Source organism: Erythrolamprus reginae, chromosome 4 (genome assembly GCF_031021105.1).
Source record: "Erythrolamprus reginae isolate rEryReg1 chromosome 4, rEryReg1.hap1, whole genome shotgun sequence".
In the NCBI taxonomy this organism is placed as follows: domain Eukaryota; kingdom Metazoa; phylum Chordata; class Lepidosauria; order Squamata; family Dipsadidae; genus Erythrolamprus; species Erythrolamprus reginae.
In genome coordinates this window covers 63557267-63579421 of record NC_091953.1, presented here as the reverse complement: position 1 = coordinate 63579421, position 22155 = coordinate 63557267, and the positions used below count along the sequence as shown (strand labels likewise).

At 43.8% G+C, this 22155-nt stretch overlaps 1 protein-coding gene across 1 annotated transcript in view; it reads left to right on the top strand.

Annotated features, from left to right (window-relative positions):
• DSCAM (DS cell adhesion molecule) overlaps positions 1 to 22155 on the top strand; it is a 427464-nt gene that overhangs the window by 316844 nt on the left and 88465 nt on the right. The window contains exons 20-21 of the mRNA XM_070750468.1: positions 6579 to 6712; positions 12317 to 12470. Coding sequence (XP_070606569.1) covers positions 6579 to 6712; positions 12317 to 12470 — 288 coding nt within the window. The remainder of the gene's footprint in view (positions 1 to 6578; positions 6713 to 12316; positions 12471 to 22155) is intronic.

Below are 22155 nucleotides of genomic sequence, written 5' to 3'. Positions count from 1 at the left end.
TCATTGGGCAATTCTGACCGAGATGACTGGAATAGATCTTAATCCTATTGTGTGGGATGAATTTGAGCCTGTGAATCCTGAGGATGTGGACAAGGCTATGGGAACAACAAGTTCCTCCATGTGTTTATTGGACCCTTATACCTCCTGGTTGGTTTTGGCCAGTAGGGAGGTGACACGAGACTGCTCCAGGCTTTGGTTAACACTTCCTTGATGCAGGGGTCCTTCCTGCAACCATTAAAGGAAGCAGTTGTGAGGAACTATGATCTGGTAATTCTCCTCCTATCTCTTTGGCCTGTTGCAGTCGATGTTGGTAGGAGAACAGAGATCGACCCCCAGACCCCTCTTTTGCAGGATGCCTCAGGGTTTGGTCCTCTCTCCTCTCCTATTTAACATCTACATGAAACCACTGGGTAAAATTATCCAACCACACGGGGTGAGGTATCAGCAATATGCTGATGACGCCCAGTTATATATCTCCACCCCGTGTCAGTTCAGTGAAGCAGTCGATATGATTGCCCATGACTGGAAACTGTGAGGGTCTGGATGGGAGTTAATAGGCTGACACTTAACCCTGATCAAAGCGAGTGGCTGTGGGTATTGCCTCCGAAAGACTATATCGACTGTCCATCCTTGGTTCGGGGGGGGGGGGAATTACCCCCCTCAGAATGGGTTCGCAATTTGGGTGTCCTCCTAGACTCACAATTAAGATTAGACCAATATCTGACAGCTGTAGCTAAGGGGACCTTTTCACACCTAGTGCACCAGTTGCTACCCTATGTGGATCAGGAGGCCCTTCTAATAGACATTCATGCCCTTGTCAGCTCACGGTTGGATTACTGCAATATGCTATTCATGATGCTACCCCGAGGAGTGTTGGAGACCACAATTGATCCAGAATGCAGCTGCGGGAGCTGTTGAGGGGGCAGCTAGTTACACCCACATTGCATCAATCCTCTGTGGTCTGCACTGGCTCCCGATTGGTCTCTAGATGCAATTCAAGGTGTTGGTCATTACCTTTAAATTGCTACATGCCTTAAAGCCAGACTATCTTTGAGACTGCCTTCTACCAATCTTCTTAACTCAGGACTCTGATAAACCATTCAGGACTTTTCAGGACTTTAAGGAAGAAGGACAATAAAACCTTCTCCTCATGCTGAAGAACTGGGGATTATGTCAGGCTGGATAAGAGTTATATCATCTTATATTCTGACTCAAATTAATTGTGCCTTTATACTTGTATTTAAAATTGTGCTTTTATACTTTTATTTTAATGGGAGGGGGAGTATTTTAGCTTAGAGTGTGTATGTGTTAGAAAATGTATGTTTCAAAGATTGAATGATAGGCTGTTTTAATTAATTTATGGGTTATTATTATTATTATTATTATTATTATTACTATTATTATTATTATTTTATTACTATTATTATTATTATTATTATTGTTGTTATTATTATTATTATTATTGTTATTATTATTATTATTACCACATAGCTCCCAGCGATCAATAAGGGCCCACATAGTTGGTCCTCTCTGGGTCCCGTCAGCTAAACAATGTCGGCTGGCGTGTCTGCATGGGAGGGCCTTCTCTGTGGCTGCTCTGACTCTCTGGAACCAGTTGCCTCCTGAGATCTAAACTACTCCCACCATACTGACCTTCCAGAAAGCAGTGAAGAACTGTCTTTTCCAACAGGCCTGGGGCTGTTGATCTGATGGTGGTAACCATTGAGATCCAGCCATAAATGTTATGCATGGTTTAACTGTTGTATTTAAATTGTTTTTAAACATTTTTAGAGGTTTTAGTATTATTTGGATGTTTTATATTTTTGGTTGTGAGCCACCTAGAGGCCTTAGGGAGTTGGGCAGCATAAAAACTGAATTAATGAATTAATGATAAATAAATAAATAAATTTAAAAATAAATAAATAAATAAAATAAAGAAGAGTAGCAATACAGTATGTGTTTATGTTTCTTACATTTTCAGTCTTGTCTTTTAAAAAAATCATAATTAAGTACATCTGTTTACATAAAATTAAGTTTTGACTGAGATAACAATAAAAAGACTAATTTTAAGATATGCTCATTCTTTGTTGAAGTCAGTGAAAAAAAATGTTTCCATTTACAGTAGAGTGAATGTTGCAGCAAAAAAATTATATTGGGCTTTTTTTATATTCGTTTATTCCATTTGCTAGGATTTCTTTTAAACTATAAATAGAATTATTTATTTATGGAGTTATTTATAGAATTTCTTTTCCATCTAAGGATTTATTTCACCGAGCATTAAAATTTAAATGCAGTTATTTTCTCTCCATCCTCTAGGCTTAAATTGCATTTTCAAAGGCTGTTGTATGTGACAGCATGGGAGCTGAGTTATTGCATTCATTAGAAATAATGCATTGCAAAACCTTAATTAAAACAATAAATCTGTGTCCCTTAATAGATAGATCCATAGCTGCTGCAAAATAGTCTAGAATTTAGTACTAATTTTACTTTAAAAAATATTTTTTATTATTTGATGAAACATGATTTAGCATTTTATTTATATATACTGTATGTATGTATGTACAGTATTATGTATGTATGCATGTATGCATGCAGTGAAGGGCTACCACACTGTGGGCGTGTCTTATGCAGGATGTCCTGCATTTTCTTTCAACAACTTTCAGTGCAAATTGAGTGCTCTGGGGTGGAGCTCCATTTTCACTACCCCACTGCATCCCCCCCCCCCCCCGTCCAGGCTGTAGCCCACCCCTGTATGTATGTATGTATCCTCTGAAAATGAAACTGAGAGAACCTAAATTTGATGTGTGTTTTGTGTGTGTGTTTGTATGTGTGTGTGTGTGTGTGTGTGTGTGTGTGTACTCTCAGCACACTACACACTTTTATCTCGGTATCTTATCAACATGTATTTCAATCCAGAGTCCCAGAAAAAACACCAGTATGTAGTATAAGCTCTTCTGACTTCACTGAGTTGGCTACTTATGCACAGTGAGAATCAATGGGCAGAGCTATTCTCACTGTAGGAAGCAATGGATGCTGTCCTATCTGGTTTAGAATGGTAGGATTTCTGGATTTTATACTGTACTTTAGCCATACTCACTTTGCCTCCTCCCACGTCTAAGTTTTTCCTTTTATTCTATCTTCTCTCCTTCTAGTTAATCTTTAAACGTTTGTTTAAATGTTAACTTATAGACTCGAGATTGTCTAAGACAAAGAACAATTATATTCTGCTTATAACGTATTTCTTGCATCCTGCAACGTAACAATATGAGCCTTCCCAACTTGCTTCCCTAAATTGAATCAGCTTCCCTGAAAGAAATTGTGTGTGTGTGTGTGTGTGTGTGTGTGTGTGTGTTACAGAAAGACATTAAGACTTCAAGGCAAAATGTAGCTACAATTTTTAGTTTTTCACTGAAATTTGATAGTGTTTGCAATATTTGATAAATTATACTACATAAGCTCTCCTCCCATTTCCAATCATATTTTAAAATGTTCAATGTGCTTTAAGTGGGATCCGATAACTGACATTTATCATGATAACTTTTCATTCTTCTAACATTTTTCTACCAGTGGTGGGTTGCAAAATATTTTGCCACTGGTTTGTGTGTGTGCATACTTGCGCACATGTTTGCACTACTTCTTCGCATGCACAGAAGTATCCTGGGCAGGTTGGCAGAGACTCCCGCCTCCCATGCTATTGGTCCAAACCGGGAGCAACCCACCGCTGGCTTCTACCCATGTAGGCCAAGGCCCCCAATTGTCATTTCTTTGGTCTCCCAAGTCACTGTCATTTCTTTGGTCTCCCAAGTCATTTGTTTTGGTCTCCCAAGTCACTGCCATAGCCATTAAAAAACAAAGGGTCTCTCCAGTTAAAGTAAAACCATTTTTGAATGATCCCATCAGCTTTATGCAGGTTGACTTTTCGAGATTCTCTCAAACGGTGCAAATTTCTCTTATCTTCTTCCTGATAAAAGTATTTGCATCACTAGTAACACCATTTTAAGTTTCAAGAGGCAAACCTTACATTATTTTAGGACTCTTTGATCATTTCCTAAAATTAATACTATGATTATTGAAATTAACAAAAACCATTCAAAAATAATTTCTATTTCCTTCTAGGCAATAAGAGATATCTAAGCTGAAAAAACATTCAGCATATTGCTGAGCATTACAAAACCTAAACCCTCAACTTGCACTGGCACTATTATACAGAGGTTTAAAAATTATCAGAGGTGTTGAGGCAACTTCTGACAATATTTTATTTGGATGTTTTGCTCTCCGAGGTAGACTAGATGTGAATCACAGCCATGTGAGAAAAAAAGAAAGTTCTGCACTATCGGTCTGGATTGTTCGCAGTCATTGCACTACACAGAAGTGCTTCTTTGGGGGGATGCAAGGAGCCCCATTTTCCAAAATGACTTTGGGTTAGTCTATCTCTCTCAGCCCAGCCTACTTCATTGTAGTGCCATAGCATGTTAGGATAGGATTTGATATCTGGACTTCTAACAACAAATGCCTTATACACTCCGATTCCATTAGCCAGGAACAGGACTGCACGTAGGTCACAAAGTGAGTCTGCATTTCTGGTGAAATCTGCTTAGGAGGTGACTGGCCATAAAACGATTCAGTGGCTCTCTTAGAATAACAAGAATGTGTCAACAGGAAAAGAACTGTGTGATCAAAAGACAATTTACATTCCCTGGGGTAAACAGGACGAAGACTGCGATAAAAAGACCTTGCGTTGTGGTAAACAGGAGATAGTTATATTAACAACAAAAGGTCCCAGGAAATTGGCCATGAGAGACATTTGTTCAGTAGAAACTAGTTACGTGCCATATGGAGATGGGAAGGACTCGGAAGTTGTGTCATGTTTCAGGGTTATGTTATTGGATGTTTGTATATCACTTGACATGTACGTGTAATCAATCCCATTTGCATATTCCCCCCAATAAAAGGAGGTGCACAGCTCAATACTGTGTCATTTCACCCGGAGAGAAATGTGTCCAAGTTTTCTTTCTAGGATTCACGTTCGTGAGTGACGCTACATGGCTAAGTCCCTTTGAAGACATCGTTCCCCTCAGGGACTTTGCAGCGCCTCACTTCATAGGCTTGTTCTTCTTGTAAAGGTCTATAGATTTGATTAATAAATAAATAGGTATTTATGAGGTTGCTCTGTTCAGTACAAAAATTGCTTTGCTACCTCCAGTCTGGTTGCAGAAACTGATCAAAAAAGTGCAACCTAACATTGGCTATGATATTATAGGATATAAGAGCTGTGGTAGCACAGTGGTTAGAATGCAGTACTGCAGGCTATTTCTGCTGCCTGCTGACTGCCTGCAGTTTGTCAGTTCAAGTCTCACCAGCTCAAGGTTGACTCAGCCTTCCATCCTTCCGAAGTTGATAAAATGAGGATAATAATAATAATTAATAATAATTTATTAGATTTGTATGCCGCCCCTCTCCGAAGACTTGGGGCAGCTCACAACAATAATAAAAACAATGTTACAGTGGAACAAATCTAATATTAAAAAAGAAAAAACATATAAAACCCCATCATTTAAAAACCAAACAACACATACATACCAAACATAAAATATAAAAGCCTGGGGAAGGTGTCTCAGTTCCCCCATGCCTGGCAATATAGGTGGGTGTTGAGTAATTTACAAAAGACAAGGAGGGTGGGGGCAGTTCTAATTCCCGGGGGGAGTTGATTCCAGAGGGCCGGGGCCGCCACAGAGAAGGCTCTTCCCCTGGGGCCCGCCAAACAACATTGTTTAGTCAAAAGGACCCGGAGAAGGCCAACTCTGTGGGACCTTATCGGTCGCTGGGATTCATGCGGTAGCAGGCGGTTCCGGAGATACTCTGATCCAATGCCATGTAGGGCTTTAAAGGTCATAACCAACACTTTGAATTGTGACCGGAAACTGATCGGCAGCCAGTGCAAGCCACGGAGTGTTGTAGAAATGTGGGCGAATCTGGGAAGCCCCATGATGGCTCTCGCGGCCGCATTCTGCACGATCTGAAGTTTCCGAACACTTTTCTAAGGTAGCCCCATGTAGAGAGCATTGCAGTAATCGAACCTCAAAGTGATGAGGGCATGAGCGACTGTGAGCAATGACTCCCTGTCCAAATAGGGCCGCAACTGGTTCACCAGGTGAACCTGGGCAAACGCCCTCCTCGTCATAGCCGAAAGATGGTGTTCCAATGTTAGCTGTGGATCGAAGAGGACGCCCAAGTTGCGAACCCTCTCTGAGGGGGTCAATAATTCCCCTCCCCCAGGGTAATGGACGGACAGATGGAATTGTCCTTGGGAAGCAAGACCCACAGCCACTCCGCCTTGTCTGGGTTGAGCTTGAGCTTGTTGACACCCATCCAGACCCCAACAGCCTCCAGGCACACATCACTTCCACTGCTTCGTTGACCAGATTGTTGGTATCAATATGCTGACTCTGTAAAGCACTTATTTCACCCTGGTTTATTGGTTGTGGCAAGAATTTGTCTTGAGGTTTGCTACATTTTGCACATTAATATGCACTGAATTATTTCTCCAACTTCAACAGCTGCATATGTTGTTCTTATAGTTCCAGGTCCTCCTGCTGGAGTTAAAGCAGCTGCAGCATCAGCTTCTACTGTGTTTGTTTCTTGGCTGCCTCCCATCAAATTAAATGGTGTCATCCGAAAATATACTGTATTCTGCTCTCATCCATATCCCACAGTAAGTTAACCATGAGGTCGCATAACCAAAACTATTGATTTGTATTCCATTGATTATTTAGATTTCATTTGGATTTTGGTAGGGACATTGTAACTCATCAAATGTCTGCTAAATTGGAGTCTGCATGTATGTGCATTGTCTAGGAGTAAGTCCCATTTACCACATTAGGTCTTACTTCTGAGTAGATACATGCAAGACTCTCTGTAGGTTGCAAGGTAAATTGCTAGTGGTCAAAGAAAACAGATTGTTTTAAGATTGTGTCCTAAACCAGATACCAGAAGGTTAACATGAAATGACTGCTTCTGCCTGTTGTTTCTATGAAATCTACTTGCTACTGTTGAAGAATGAATCCTAGACAATTCCAGAATGTGTCAAAAGCACTTTTCAACTTTCATCTAAAATCATGTCCTGGGATCAAACTGTCCTGGCCTATTTGGAATTTATGTCTGAGTTGAAATTCATTGGATGGGATGATATTGAAAATCTAGTCCATTATGAACACTTCTACATTTCTACAATTTGGAAGCTAATTCCAGTCAATCTATATATTTTTCAATAAGGGAATAAAACAAGTTACAGCATTTCTAAAGGAATTTTGGCAAAGGTCTAAGTAAAAATTGTTTTCACTATCTACTTAATGTCATGTAGCATTATATTATTCTGCACGTTTATGCAGAAACATCTAGAATTATTTTTCATAATAAGTTACTAAAGATTGTCATTAGAACAGTGTAAGCTAGTGGTTCTCATCCTATGGTTGATGGATCCCTAGGGACCTGCAGTGTTGTCAAAGCGGGTCTGCAAAAGCTCGAATAAATGTTACGATTTATATCTTGAGTGAAATCTTGGGATTGTGTGGCCACACTCTGTGGCCACAAAAAGTATTTAAAGGGGGTCCATGATGAAGAAAAGGTTGAGAACCATTGGTGTGAGCTACAACAAAATGAAAAAAGAAAGAATAAAAATAAAAAGTAGAAGGTACAGACAAGACAGGGTAGGAAGAGAAAAAAGCAGAGAAGTAGAAAGGAAAGAAGAAAATAAGAACATATAAACAAGCAAAAAATAATTATAGTAAGAATTGATTTTCCAACATCATTGCAATAAGTATACAAGTAGTCCTCACTTAACGACCATTTGTTCTTCGACTGTTCAAAATTATGATGGTGCTGAATGGAGTGAATGACCCATGTCCAAAGTTATGGCTGTTTCAGCATCCCCTTGGTCACATGATACAATTCGGCTGCAGGCACACTCTTTAACTCCCTCCCCCACCTGCCTATCTTCCCTCAATCTAGGCCATTTTGCACAGTGGTCTCTGGAGGTTGCACTGAGTCTAGGCCTGAAGTTGAGCCTAAGGGCCTTGAGCAGCCATCTCACTAAGCCTATACTTCATCTGCTACTTAGAATTGCCATCTCTCCAAAGTATGTAAGCCTTGAGGAACAACATGATTGCTCCCACCACCCAGTTCTCCTGAGGGCTTGCCATGCACCTCTTACCTTCAGACATTTTTTCCTGTTGTTGGAGTCTACGGAGAGGGATGGCATACAAATCTAATTAATAATAATCCAATAAATAATAATACAGTCATACCTCGTCTTACGAACCTAATTGGTTCCAGGGGGAGGTTCGTAAGACGAAAGGTTCGTAAGACGAAACATTGTTTCCCATAGGAAACAATGTAAAGTCAATTAATCCGTGCAACAAAAAAAGAAACCCGCAAAAAAACGCTGCCGCCCGGCTGTCATCTTTTAAAACAGCCTGGGGGCTTCTCAGCGGCCTCCCGAACGGCAAACCCAAACTTCTGGGTTTGGCGTTCGGGAGGCCACCGAGAAGCCCCCCGGCTGTTTTAAAAGGTGACAGCCGGGCGGCGGGGCTTCTCGGCGGCCTCCCAACGCCGAACCCGGAAGTTCGGGTTTGGCGTTCGGGTTCAGGAGGCTGCTGGGAAGCCCTCCGGCTGTTTTAAAAGGTGACAGCCGGGCTGCGGGGCTTCCCAGCAGCCTCCCGAACCCCGAACTTTTGCCAAACTTCCGGGTTCAGGGTTCGGGAGGCTGCTGGGAAGCCCCACAGCCCGGCTGTCACCTTTTAAAACAGCCGGGGGGCTTCCCAGCAGCCTCCCAACACCAAACCTGGAAGTTCGGGTTTGGCGTTCATAAGACGAAAACAGTTCGTAAGAAGAGGCAAAAATTTTCTGAACCCCGGGTTCGTATCTCGGGTTGTTCGTAAGATGAGGGGTTCGTATCTTGAGGTACCACTGTATAGCGCAGTGATGGCTAACACCCTTGACACTGAGTGCTGAAGCTGGCATGTGTCCCATAGGTTCGCCATCCCAGATACAGCCTATCCAAACCAGTTCTCATTCTTGCCAGGATTTTGTGTGTGTTTGTTTGTGTCTTCAGAAGCCTCACTTTTGAGCGATCTCATGTCCTCTCCTTCTCTGTAGAGGAATTATCAAAGAGCTGGTCTACTCTCTACTCTCTTCATTCCACCTTGGTCATTGGATCTACTTTTCATGGAGCCATTTTCAGTTTGCCATTTCCTCCCCAAAAGAATTTTAAGGATCCAGAACTTGTTAATTAGGGCTTGTGTTTATACCTTGCACTAAACCATTAATGTAGTTTATTGGTTTAGCAACTCGGGTGAGTGAGTGCAATCATTGAGATTTCTAAATTGTAAATTACAATAAATTAGTCCTATGAACTAATGCTAGTGTTCCTTAACAACTCATGGCTCATTATTTTCTCCATCCAAACCATATGCATTATCATTTAGTGCAATGAAAACTCAAATCACATCAAAAGATTTTGTTTTTGAATTAAATCTATTCAGATGAAATGAATTAAAATAACAATTTAAGTTACTATTTAAATTAAAATTATTTATGATTAATTAGACTAAAATTAAACTATCCTAGTTTTACAGTCCTAATTTACTGCAGATTTATTATAACTCTGTTTTTGACAAAGTATCTTCACTATGTTTTTGAAGTTTGAAATCTTAAGAAGGTGATTGTCTTTCTTAAAAATGACCACTAGGTGACACTACTGTCCCTATTTAATGTTGGGCTCACTAGGTACAATATGTTACATTTTGATGGAACTGGAATATTATTATAAAGAAATTAGCCACTATAGAATACTTTCAGTAGCTGAATATACTGTATTGTTTCCAGTAATATTCAAATATTCAAATAGTTCTAATAAACTATTTCCACTTTTGGCTGCAAGAACTTCTCTGAAGCTTTCAGTATTATGAACCACTTTCAACATCATATTTATTTGATAATTTTATCCACATTATTCATGGGTACAGAGCCACATTATTCATGGGTACAGATCCATATGTGCTGTCTCTGAAATATTCTTGGCATCACCTGGCATGACAAAGTTCCATCCTGAAATTTCTAGCATGTATACACTATTGAAACAGAGACGTCTTTGCTGGCTTGGGCATGTTGTGAGAATGAGTGATGGGTGGATTCGGAAAGATCTCCTCTATGGTGAATTAGTGCAGGGATAACGCCCTGGAGAGAGACCACAGCTGCGATATAAGGATATCTGTTAGAGAGATTTAAAGGCCTTGGGAATGGACATTAACAGTTAGGAAACCGTGACCTCTGATCATTCATCTTGGAGTCTAAAGGTGCTTCTTCATTTCAAGGCCTTTTCTTGTTCTGCAAGCTGAGGCAGTCCCAGAACCAGCAAAATCCCCCGGGCAGGGGACAGAATGGATCTGCCCTCAGTGTGGAAGGGATTGCCACTCTCGAATTGGCCTTTTTAGCCACACTAGGGGCTGTTTTAGCAGCTCTTTCCCGAACATGATACCAAAGTCTTTTGAGACTGAAGGTTGCCAACGTAGGTGATCCTTGACTTGCAAAGTTCATTTTGTGACCATTTGAAATGACAATGGCACTGAGAAAAGTGATTTATGACCATTTTTCACACTGACAACCATTACAACATCCCCGTGATCATGTGATCAAAATTCAGATATTTGGCAACTGACTCATATTTATGACATTTGCAGTGTCCCTGTTCTGTCGGGCTCTCTGGTAGAATCCTCCCAAAAATTCACAGGTACAGATTTCAGACACACACACGTTTGAAAATTCAAAACAATGTTCTTTATAATGAAAATTCACTTAAACCAAGCCCTCTTTTGGTATAGCAAAGAGCACTCATCTCCAAACAAACTGGTAATTTGTACAAGTCCCTTATCAGTTCTGTGATACTTAGCTTGCAGCTGTGAGGAAATTCACAGTCCTTCTTTCACAAAGTGAAACACACTTTGCTCTGGTTTAGTTTCAAAGCGGGGGAAAATCAGCACACAAAGGGTCAAAGTCAGTAAAGCAGTCATGAAACACAATGATCAGATAATCCTCCACAATGGCCAAACCCACAGGCTGCTTTTTATAGCAGCCTCACTAATTACCACAGCCCCACCTAACCACAGGTGGCCTCATTTTCTTTGATAATAATCTCTCAGTTGTTGTTGCCTATGCATCGCTCTCCCCATGCGTGGGTGTATCATTAACTCTTGTTCTGAATCCAAGGAGGAACTAGATAATTGATCTCCTTCTGAGCTGTCTGCCCCACTCTCCTCCTCCCTGTCACTCATATCTTCTTGGTCAGAGGAGCCTTCATCAGCAGATTCCACCTTGGGGCAAAACAGGCCTGCAGCATGTGGATGTCTCCCCCACATCCACAGTCCTTGGGGCAGGAGCTGGGGCAGAGCTAACCACAACAGTCCCAAAGTAATTTTAAAAGTAATTTTAAGGGAAAACCAGATTCCCTTAACCACCGTGTTACTAACGTAACAAGTGCAGTGATTCAGTTAACCAATGTGGCAAGAAAATCATAAATTGGAGCAAAACTTACTTTACATATGTCTTACTTAGCAACAGAAATTTTGGGCTCAGTTGTGGTTGTAATTTGAGGACTACCAATACTTTTTTAAAACTTTTAAATATTTTAGCTGCATTAATTGCTGCTCTATTTAGATTCTCTTAGTTTGATTATTTGCAGTATTTTTATTTTTTTTTCTTTAAAAGAAATTATTATTTCAATATTCCTGGAGATATCTCTCAAGACCATTGTTGATTTGTCAAGATAACGTAATTTTACACAAAGGCCAGTAGGGATTGCTGTGACAGAAAACTTTTCTATATGAGTTTGACAGCTATGGCAGCAAAAATAAATGGCTCAGCTAGTATTACTTTTATTTTGAGTTGCAGAAAATACCCAGGTAAATGTGATTGAGACTGATTCATTGCTATCTTAATGTTTTTCTGACCAGTCACCACACATCTAGGATTGATTTTTATTGTCAAAGAAATGGTCCGCATTGCAGTGCCAGTATACTGCTCTCATTGCGTTTACATTGCGGACTTTTGAAAATCAACTAAATTTATATACACATATGCTTAGACAATGATAAAAAATAGAATAAAACCATTTTAAAAACCTGAATGGTATTAACTTGCTATTGTAAATTCTCCTATCATCCTTTTCATCCCATGTCTGGTTTGAGATGCCAGTCTTTCTCTCTCTTTTGATATATGTATATTGTTTACTTTTGTTTGGAAATATTTGTCTTTCCTATCACAGGTAATCAGCGAATTTGAAGCTTCTCCTGACTCATTTTCCTACAGAATCCCTAATTTGAGCCGGAATCGACAATACAGTGTCTGGGTTGTGGCTGTAACAGCTGCAGGAAGGGGCAACAGCAGTGAAATCATCACCGTGGAACCAATAGCTAAAGGTGAGGATTTTGCCCCCCGAAATTGTGCAACATGTAAGTTAATAAAATTACTGAGTGACAGGGACTGAAAAGCCATTTAGTATCTACTCTAAGGAACGCAGAATTGTCCATCCACCCACCTTTAGGCCATTCCAGGTTACAATTAAGAGAATTAGATTACATCATATGGAAGATATACCGTAATGGCAACTTTTGTATCTACCAGTCATTGTCTACATTTTCTCATCAATTGTTTTACTCTAAGTAACATTTTATTTATACCAAAGCACCGCAAGGCAGGAGAAAAGTACCGGTAGTCCTTGACTGACAACAATAGGATGGGAGGGGAGGGGAGAGCAGAGCAGAGTTGCTAGGTACCTTGGAGGTCTTCTAGTCCAACCCCTGCTTAGGCAGGAAACCCTACACCACTTCATACAAATAGCTATCCAATCTGGCTGGCTGCGTAGCTAGAGGTATAACAAGCAGGAAGAGAGAGATTGTGATCCCCTTATATAGAGTGCTGGTGAGACCACATTTGGAGTACTGTGCTCAGTTGTGGAGACCTCACCTACAAAAAGATATTGACAAAATTGAACGGGTCCAAAGACGGGCTACAAGAATGGTGGAAGGTCTTAAGCATAAAACGTATCAGGAAAGACTTAATGAACTCAATCTGTATAGTCTGGAGGAGAGAAGGAAAAGGGGAGACATGATCGAAACATTTAAATATGTTAAAGGGTTAAATAAGGTTCAGGAGGGAAGTGTTTTTAATAGGAAAGTGAACACAAGAACAAGGGGACACAATCTGAAGTTAGTTGGGGGAATGATCAAAGGCAACATGAGAAAATATTATTTTACTGAAAGAGTAGTAGATCCTTGGAACAAACTTCCAGCAGATGTGGTTGGTAAATCCACAGTAACTAAATTTAAACATGCCTGGGATAAACATATATCCATTGTAAGATAATATACAGGAAATAGTATAAGGGCAGACTAGATGGACCATGAGGTCTTTTTCTGCCATCAGTTTTCCATGTTTCTATCTCTTCTTTAAAACTTCCAGTGTTGGATGCCAACTTCTGGAGGCAAGTTATTCCACTGATTAATTGCTCTGTCAGAAAATTTATCCTTAGTTCTAGGTAGCTTCTCTCCTTGATTAGTTTCTACCCACTGCTTTGGAGAATAGGTTGACTCCCTCTTCTTTGTGGCAACCCCTGAGATATTGGAACACTGCTATCATGTGACCCCAGTCCTTCTTTTCATCAAACTAGGCATACTGTACCCAGTTCCAGCAACCATTCTTTATATGTTTTAGCTTCCAGTCCCCTAATCATCTTTGTTGTTCTTCTCTGCACTCTTTCTAGAGTCTCGGCATCTTTTTTACATTGTGGCGACAAAAACTGGATGCAATATCCAAGTGTGGCCTTACCAAGGCATTATAAAGTAGTATTAACACTTCACATGATCTTAATTCTATTCCTCTGTTAATACAGTCTAGAACTGTGTTGGCTTTTTGGCAGTTGCAGCACTGCGGGCCCATATCATCTTTCGGCTGTGGCGAGGGGGGCGTTTGCCCAGGTTCGCCTGGTGTACCAATTGCGGCCCTATCTGGACAGGGAGTCATTGCTCACAGTCGCTCATGCCCTCATCACCTCGAGGTTCAATTACTGCAACGCTCTCTACATGGGGCTACCTTTGAAAAGTGTTCGGAAACTTCAGATCATGCAGAATACGGCCGCGAGAGCTATCGTGGGGCTTCCTAGATTCGCCCACGTTTCTGCAACACTCTGCGGCCTACACTGGCTGCCGATCGGTTTCCGGTCACAATTCAAAGTGTTGGTAATGACCTTTAAAGCCCTACATGGCACTGAGCCAGAATACATCTGGAACCGCCTTCTACCGCACGAATCCCAGCGGCCGATAAGGTCCCACAGAGTTGGCCTTCTCTGGGTCCCGTCGACCAAACAATGTCGTTTGGTGAGGCCCAGGGGAAGAGCCTTCTCTGTGGCGGCCCCGGCCCTCTGGAATCAACTCCCCCCAGAGATTAGAACGGCCCCCACCCTCCTTGTCTTTCACAAACTACTCAAGACCCACCTTTGTCTCCAGGGGAGTTAAGATATTCCTTCCCCTAGGCCATTACAAGTTATGCATGGTATGTTTGTGTGTATGTCTGGTTTTTTATAAGTAGGGCTTTTAGTTATTTTATTAAATTGGATTGTTATATATTGTCTTTTACTATTGTTGTTAGCCGCCCAGAATTTGCGGAGAGGGGCGGCATACAAATCCAATAAATAAAATAAAATAAATAAATAAATATTTAAATGATTGTCCAATAGGACTCCAAGATTCCTTTCACAGTTACTACTGTTGAGTGAGGTACCACATATACTCTTACCTATATATTTTGTTTTTCTAGCCTAAATGTAGAACCGTTCTTTCTCCATTGCATCTGGAAGGAGAGTCCAACATGGGTATTACTCCAATCCTATTGGTAGAGACTGAGTTAGATTTACATATTAATCTAGCACCGCCCCCTCTGCTCTTCCCATGAGCCAGTTTTAAAAACTCAGTCAATGAGTAGAGACATACTGAGTTGTAGCTTAAGGTTTACTTAGTAAAATTGTGATTAAATGTTATTACCGGTTTAATCTTCTGTTCTTTGTTTTTCAGAATGAAGACACAGGAGGATCCAGACGGTTTTCTTTGGGGTCGCTGCCCTCAGCGGGCATCACCCCCAACGATCCTCCCCAGGGGTTATGTATTCCCCCAGTGGGAACACCCCGCAGGGGAGCAACCAGCCTGGGGGTCCCTGGCCTCCGAGGCCATACTGAGGCTGCCAGCCGAAGGTGGGGAGGTCCGCCCTCCCCACTGGGAGGCTCGATGCCGCCCGCAAGACGGGATACGAGCGCCTCACAGCTGATGAGGCTAGAGGAGCGGCGCGCTACTGGGAAAGCCGCCGCCGCCGCCGCCGCCGAAAGCCCCAAAGCTCCGTGGAGAACGCGGCAGGGACAATGCAGCCCCCCGGTGAGGCCAGGAGAAGCCTCAGGGTCGGAGGACCCGGACGGCAGCCCGAGGAGCCGCGGAGGCTGGGCGCCGCCATTTTGGGGGAGCGCTGGTGCGGCGCGAGCGCCTTTTGGCGCGTAATCGACGGGCGGCGAGGCGGAATTGGCGCGAACGGGCTAGAACGCCCTAGTGCGCAGGCGCAGAGCCCGGGAAACCGAGGGCGCCATTTTTCGGGTGATCCTGACGAGGTGGGCGAGTGATAAGCTACCGGAGGTCAGACACCAGAGAAACTTTTAGTCACAACGACTAGCAATTGTGAGTACCATGGAGGAGACCCAGGGAAAGGATCTCCCAAGCTCTCCTGCCCCTTCTAAAGAAAAGGCTAAGGGCAAGCCTAAAGAGAAGGCCAAAGCCCACTCATCTGCCTCATCATCTTCTATCAAAGAGGCTGAGAAGCGCATCAAGGCGCTAGAAAAAAAGCTGGAGGCTGCCTTGCAATCTTCCCCAGCGGGGCTCCCTCTGACCCAGCGGCATCCTGCTGACCCCATCTCATCCCCAACTACCTTTGGGCCTACTGGGGTTGAAGTAGAGGGAGATTGGTCACCAGACCGGCAATTTCAGCCCCTGCCTCCAAGCATGCCTTCACCCAGCACATCTTGGGCAAGACCAGGATCGGCGGGCCCTTCAGGAATGAATTACCAGGGGCCAGCAGCCACCTTCACCCCCACAGCAGCGGGCCTTCGCACACAGCCTGGGGCGTGGCAGAGTTTGCCTCCAGATCTACAAGATCTCATTGTTTCTGCGTACTCACAGAACGTGGCCGGGGCTCAACAATACAGCAGACCCCATCAGCAAGCCACATGTTCTTGGTCGGCACCGCCCCCCTCGGGTTTGGGGTCCTTGTTGGAAGAGCAGGATCAATTTGAAGAAAGTGACCCGGAGTTTGGCTTTTCTGAGGAGGAGACTGCACCAGATCAGACACCCTCTGTTGGTCTGTTTAAACCAGCATTGTTCAAGACCTTGCTATCAAAGGCCAAGCAAGTTATGAACCTCCCGGGCGCCGCTAAGACGGCAGAGGCCGCTGAGGCAGACCAGACTTCGGCCTCGCTGCTTGAGGAACCCCAACCCGAGTCCGACCACTTCCCAGCTTCAGGCATTTTCGTAAAGGGCATCAAAAGGCCTTGGCAGCAACCAGCAGCCGCGCAAGGGCCCTCTAACCTCGAGAGGAAATTTTATACCTTTGACGAGGAAGTAGAAAAGCTGCTTGAATTCCCCCCAATCGACCAGCCAGTGGTCACACTTGTTTCAAGTGCCTTGGTTCCCTCGGAGACTGGGGAAAGCCTCAGGCCAGAGGAGAGGAAGGCAGAGACATTGCTGCGTAAGTCACACTCGATGTCCGGCTGGGGGTTCAGAGCAGCAGCAGCAGCGTCATTTATCAACCGAGCGTCGCTAATGTGGATCAAGGAGATGCAAGCTCGACTAGGGCCCGAGGACGGCCGCCTCCGTCAGGACTTAAGTAAATTATTGGCGGCGACCGAGTTCTCGGCAGACGCTACTCTTCACGCGGCGAAGTTTTCCACAAGGAGCATGGCAACTTCGCTATCTTCACGTCGCCTTCTGTGGCTGAGAAACTGGCAGGCAGATCTTAAGTCCAAATGGCGCCTAGCCTCTGGCCCCTTCCAGGGTTCCACTCTCTTTGGAGACCTGTTGGAGAAAGTGCTGGTGGAGGACAAAGATAAGAGGAAGGTCCTCCCCAGGGCCAATAGGCGACCAGATAGAAGGTTTACCCCGTACTCAAGGCGTCAGTCCTTTCGCTGGGACCCTGCCAACACCAACCAAGGCCAGCGTTCCTTCTCCCAGGGTCAGTACAACCAGACCTATAGAAGCGACCGCGGGTCCTTTCAGGACAGGCCGAGAGGCTATCATCAGTCCAGGAGACCATTTCGCGGCAACAACCAGAGAGGATTCAAACGCACGAAGTGACTCGGCCGCGCCCCAACCCTTAGGAGGCAGACTACAGGGTTTTGGCAAGGTCTGGCAAACAACTGCCTCCGACCAATGGGCTCTAGCCACGGTCACTCACGGGCTCAAGTTGGAGTTCTTCCAACCACCACCCAGCCGCTTTGTACATTGCCCACAGATAAAGGACACTATAAAGAAACTGCAGCTACGCAGGGAGATTACGCACCTGCTCGACATCCGGGCTATAGAGCGGGTTCCACAGCAGGAGGAGGGCAGGGGATTCTACTCCATGATTTTCATCGTGCCCAAATCCTCAGGAGGTTGTCGGTTGATCCTCAACCTAAAGCAACTGAACCTGTTTATAAAATATCGGAGATTCAGGATGCACTCGCTGCAGACCATTCTCGCTTCCATCCGGAAACAAGACATCTTAACGTCCATCGACCTCAAGGAGGCATACCTGCACGTCCCTATCCACCCGGAACATCGCAGGTTCCTCCGATTTTGCACCGAGGGACGGCATTACCAATACAGAGCAATGCCGTTCGGCCTGTCATCGGCCCCACGGACGTTCACCAAACTGTTGGACGTACTGACCGCCAGCCTAAGAGCGAGGTCCATAAGACTCATGGCCTACCTGGACGATATTATCATCTTGTCCAGGTCCACAGTGGCGGCGGAGAGAGACCTCAACGAGACTATCCGTACACTGGAACGCCATGGCTTCACAGTCAACGTGGAGAAGAGCCAACTAGTGCCTACCACCAGGCTCCTGCACCTAGGAGCAATTATAGACACTCAGGAGGGCACAGTGTCTCTCTCACAGGAGAGACAAGACAACATCAGACGTCTGATATCCAGTGTTCAGCGGGGACCAGTCCCTTTCTCGTTACTATCAAAAATACTAGGAACCCTGGTATCCGCCATTGGCATAGTGCCTTGGGCCAGGTTCCATATCAGGACACTGCAATGGTTCCTACTTCCCGCTCAAAGGGTCAAGGTGAGCCATTGTCACAGAAAGGTCCATTTACCCCAGAAGGTCAGAGACTCTTTACAGTGGTGGATGTCTGCAGCAATCAGCAGAGGATCCCCCTTTCAGACAAAGGATCAGATCATATTGACCACCGATGCCAGTCTTACCGGATGGGGGGCCCACATCGGAGCTCACATGGCTCAGGGCCTGTGGACAGCAGAGGAACTCACTTTAGTCAATATAAACTTTCTAGAATTGAGAGCAGTGTTCCTAGCTCTACAGACATTTGCGCCCTTAGTACATCAACAGCACGTGTTGGTGCTTACGGACAATGTGGCGACCAGGGCCCACTTGAATCATCAAGGGGGTACAAGGTCGCAACGTCTCATGGAAGAAACAGAGGCGCTATTCCGCTGGGCCGAACAACATCTACGGTCCTTATCAGCGGAACACATTGCGGGAATCAGCAATACACAAGCGGATTGGCTGAGCCGGTCCACACTGGATCAGTCAGAATGGAAGCTGGACCCGGTCATTTTTCAACAGGCCGTGAAGAGGTTCGGGCTCCCGACAGTGGATCTTTTCGCCAGCTCCCAGAACACTCAACTTCCGAGATTCTTCACTCGGTTTCCACAGCCAGGAGCGGAGGGAATCAACGCTCTCCGGACACCCTGGCCGCCAGGACTACTTTACGCATTTCCGCCAACGAATCTTATACCGCGGGTAGTGGAGAAACTACTGCGAGAGAGGGCGGAGGTGTTGTTGGTAGCCCCGCACTGGCCTCGGCGACCGTGGTTCTCCGACCTGGTGGCACTATCAATGTCACCCCCTTGGAGGATTCCGGATCACTTGATAGCACTCAGCCAAGGGGAACTTCAACACCCCGACCCCCAGTGGCTCCAACTGACCGTTTGGCACTTGAACGGGTCAGGTTACGAGGACTAAGTTACCAGAGAAGGTCATAGACACTATGCAGGCTGCAAGGCGCCCATCTACGTCTCGGATCTATCAGACCACATGGGGGGCCTTTTGCAGTTTCTGCGACAAACAAAACATCAACACGGAACAAGCGTCGGTCATTACAGTTCTGGAGTTCTTACAGACGGGACTTGATCGGGGTCTAACACCCAATACTCTGAGACGACATGTGGCAGCTCTCGCGACCATGATACGAGTGGAAGGCGTTCGCTCCTTAGCTTATCACCCTTGGGTGAAGGATTTTCTACGAGGAGCAACAAACCAGCACACTCCACCGATTCGGAGGTTTCCTTCATGGGACCTTACATTGGTTCTCAGAGCCTTGACCAAGCCACCGTTTGAACCTATGAGATCTATACCAATGAGGACATTGTCAATTAAAACAGCCTTCTTAGTGGCTGTTACATCAGCAAGGAGAGTGTCAGAATTAGCAGCCTTGTCGGTGCGACCTGACCTCTGTGTTTTTTATCCAGACCGGGTAGTGCTGAGATTGGACCCTTCATTCATTCCGAAGGTCAATTCAGAGTTTCATAGGAAACAAGAATTAATTCTTCCGGACTTTTGCACCCACGGCAGTCATCCATCGGAATTAAGATGGCATAAGGTTGACGTACGCCGTGCGGTCAAGATTTACATCAGACGCACAGAAGCTTCTAGGAAATCGGAAAAGCTGTTTGTTTCCTTTGCTTCGGACAAAGAGGGACTTGGAGTGTCATCAGTGTCCATTAGTCGTTGGATCAGGGAATGTATCGCGGAGGCGTACAAGGCCCGTAATCAACCAGTACCAACGGGAGTGACGGCTCACTCAACAAGGAGTGCGGCGACCTCGGCGGCTTGGACTACTCAGGCGTCCATAGATGACATCTGTAGAGCTGCAACGTGGTCGACACCATCAACGTTCATAAGACACTATAAGTTGGACTCCTTTGCTTCAGCAGAGGCAGCTTTTGGGAGACGTGTTTTACAAAGAGTTTGCTTATCTCCAACGTCCCTGACAAGACCTTCTCCCTCCCATGGGCCGTAATCTCTGGTATATCCCATGTTGGACTCTCCTTCCAGATGCAATGGAGAAGAACCGTTGTACCTACCTGAACGGTCTTCTCAGTGCACTGGAAGGAGAGTCCAAACCCACCCAGTTAGTTTTTGGGTACAGGGACGCCGGAGTGGTCAGTTATCAGTTAAGAGTTGTTCTAATAAAAATTGGTTATCCTCTTACTATGGTTTCTTCGTTTTTAAAACTGGCTCATGGGAAGAGCAGAGGGGGCGGTGCTAGATTAATATGTAAATCTAACTCAGTCTCTACCAATAGGATTGGAGTAATACCCATGTTGGACTCTCCTTCCAGTGCACTGAGAAGACCGTTCAGGTAGGTACAACGGTTCTTTTTTACCATTGAATTTCATTTTGTAAGATAGCACCCAATACTCAAATGGGATATCCAGTCCCATGCTCACCGCCTATGGCACCTCCAAAATAATACACACCCCCCCCCAATAATAAGGCCAAAGCCATATTTTGGAGTTCAAAATATCTACGGCCCTGTCTTATTTATCGGGAAACACGTTAGCATGTCTTTGTCTCTGGTGGTTTTGACGTGCAATCTTTGGAGAAAGAAGTTAAAATATTTTCTTCCTGTTACGTGGTCTAACGGTGTCCCAAGTGAAACAATCTTCATTGCTTTATTTGTTCGAGAAGCATTAGTTGTATTTAGATAAAATAACAAGTGAGATTAAACATTCCACTTATTTTTTTATTTTATTTCTGTAATGCTGGTCTAAATAATTTAAATCAGAATCTTGCCCTATTGTCTGCTCTTCATTATGAGCTGTTTTTTCTATTTAATATACTTGGCTGAAAAAACGCTGTGGTAGCTTATAGCTACAAATTATAATCAACAGTTTAAAATTCTTGGTGATTGATATACTGAAAGATGAGCAGCATCGCCATCATCATAAAATTTGCAGACCTATCATCATCATCCAAAAAGTATTAGTAGATATGAAAATAATAATGATGGGTGTCAATGAACTAATTAACACCAAACCATCTCTAGAATTGCTCATTCTTTCAAGTTTTTTATTTTTTATAAACATATCAATGCATGAATCATGTGGCACATGAAGGTCATATATTTTGATGCAAATAAAATAGTATTAATCATATTTGTTTCATTTACCAAGATTATATAATTCTAGTAATAGAATTAATCAAGCCCTTTTGCATCTCTTACTAATATGTGCGGTCTGGTGTGAACAACCAGACCCACATATGCAGAATTCAAGCATACTACTTTATTATGTTCTGCTTATAATTCCTGAATCTCCTCATTCCTGTGAACAATTAGATAACACTTCAGGAACTTAAAGGAGTGTGTGGGGGTGTCAACCGTAGCCTTGTGCAGTGATTCCAGGATAGCTCTGTGCTCAATCCCTCCTCCTTTTTAGGCTGGGTGCTTCCAACATGGTTTGATTAGACAAACTTGATGAAAAATGGCTGTGTAATTTACTTAGTGTATGCAAAAATGGTAGCTTCTTTAGCCAAGGACAGTGAATGGGAAGCAGAAATGCACATTAGTATCCCAAAGTACACTCAACCTTTTATTATCAATTATATATATACACATACATACATACATACATACATACATACATACATACATACATACATACATACAGTGATACCTCGTCTTACGAACTTAATTGGTTCCCAGAGGAGGTTCGTAAGGTGAAAAGTTCGTAAAACAAAACAATGTTTCCCATAGGAAACAATGTAAACCCGATTAATGCGTGC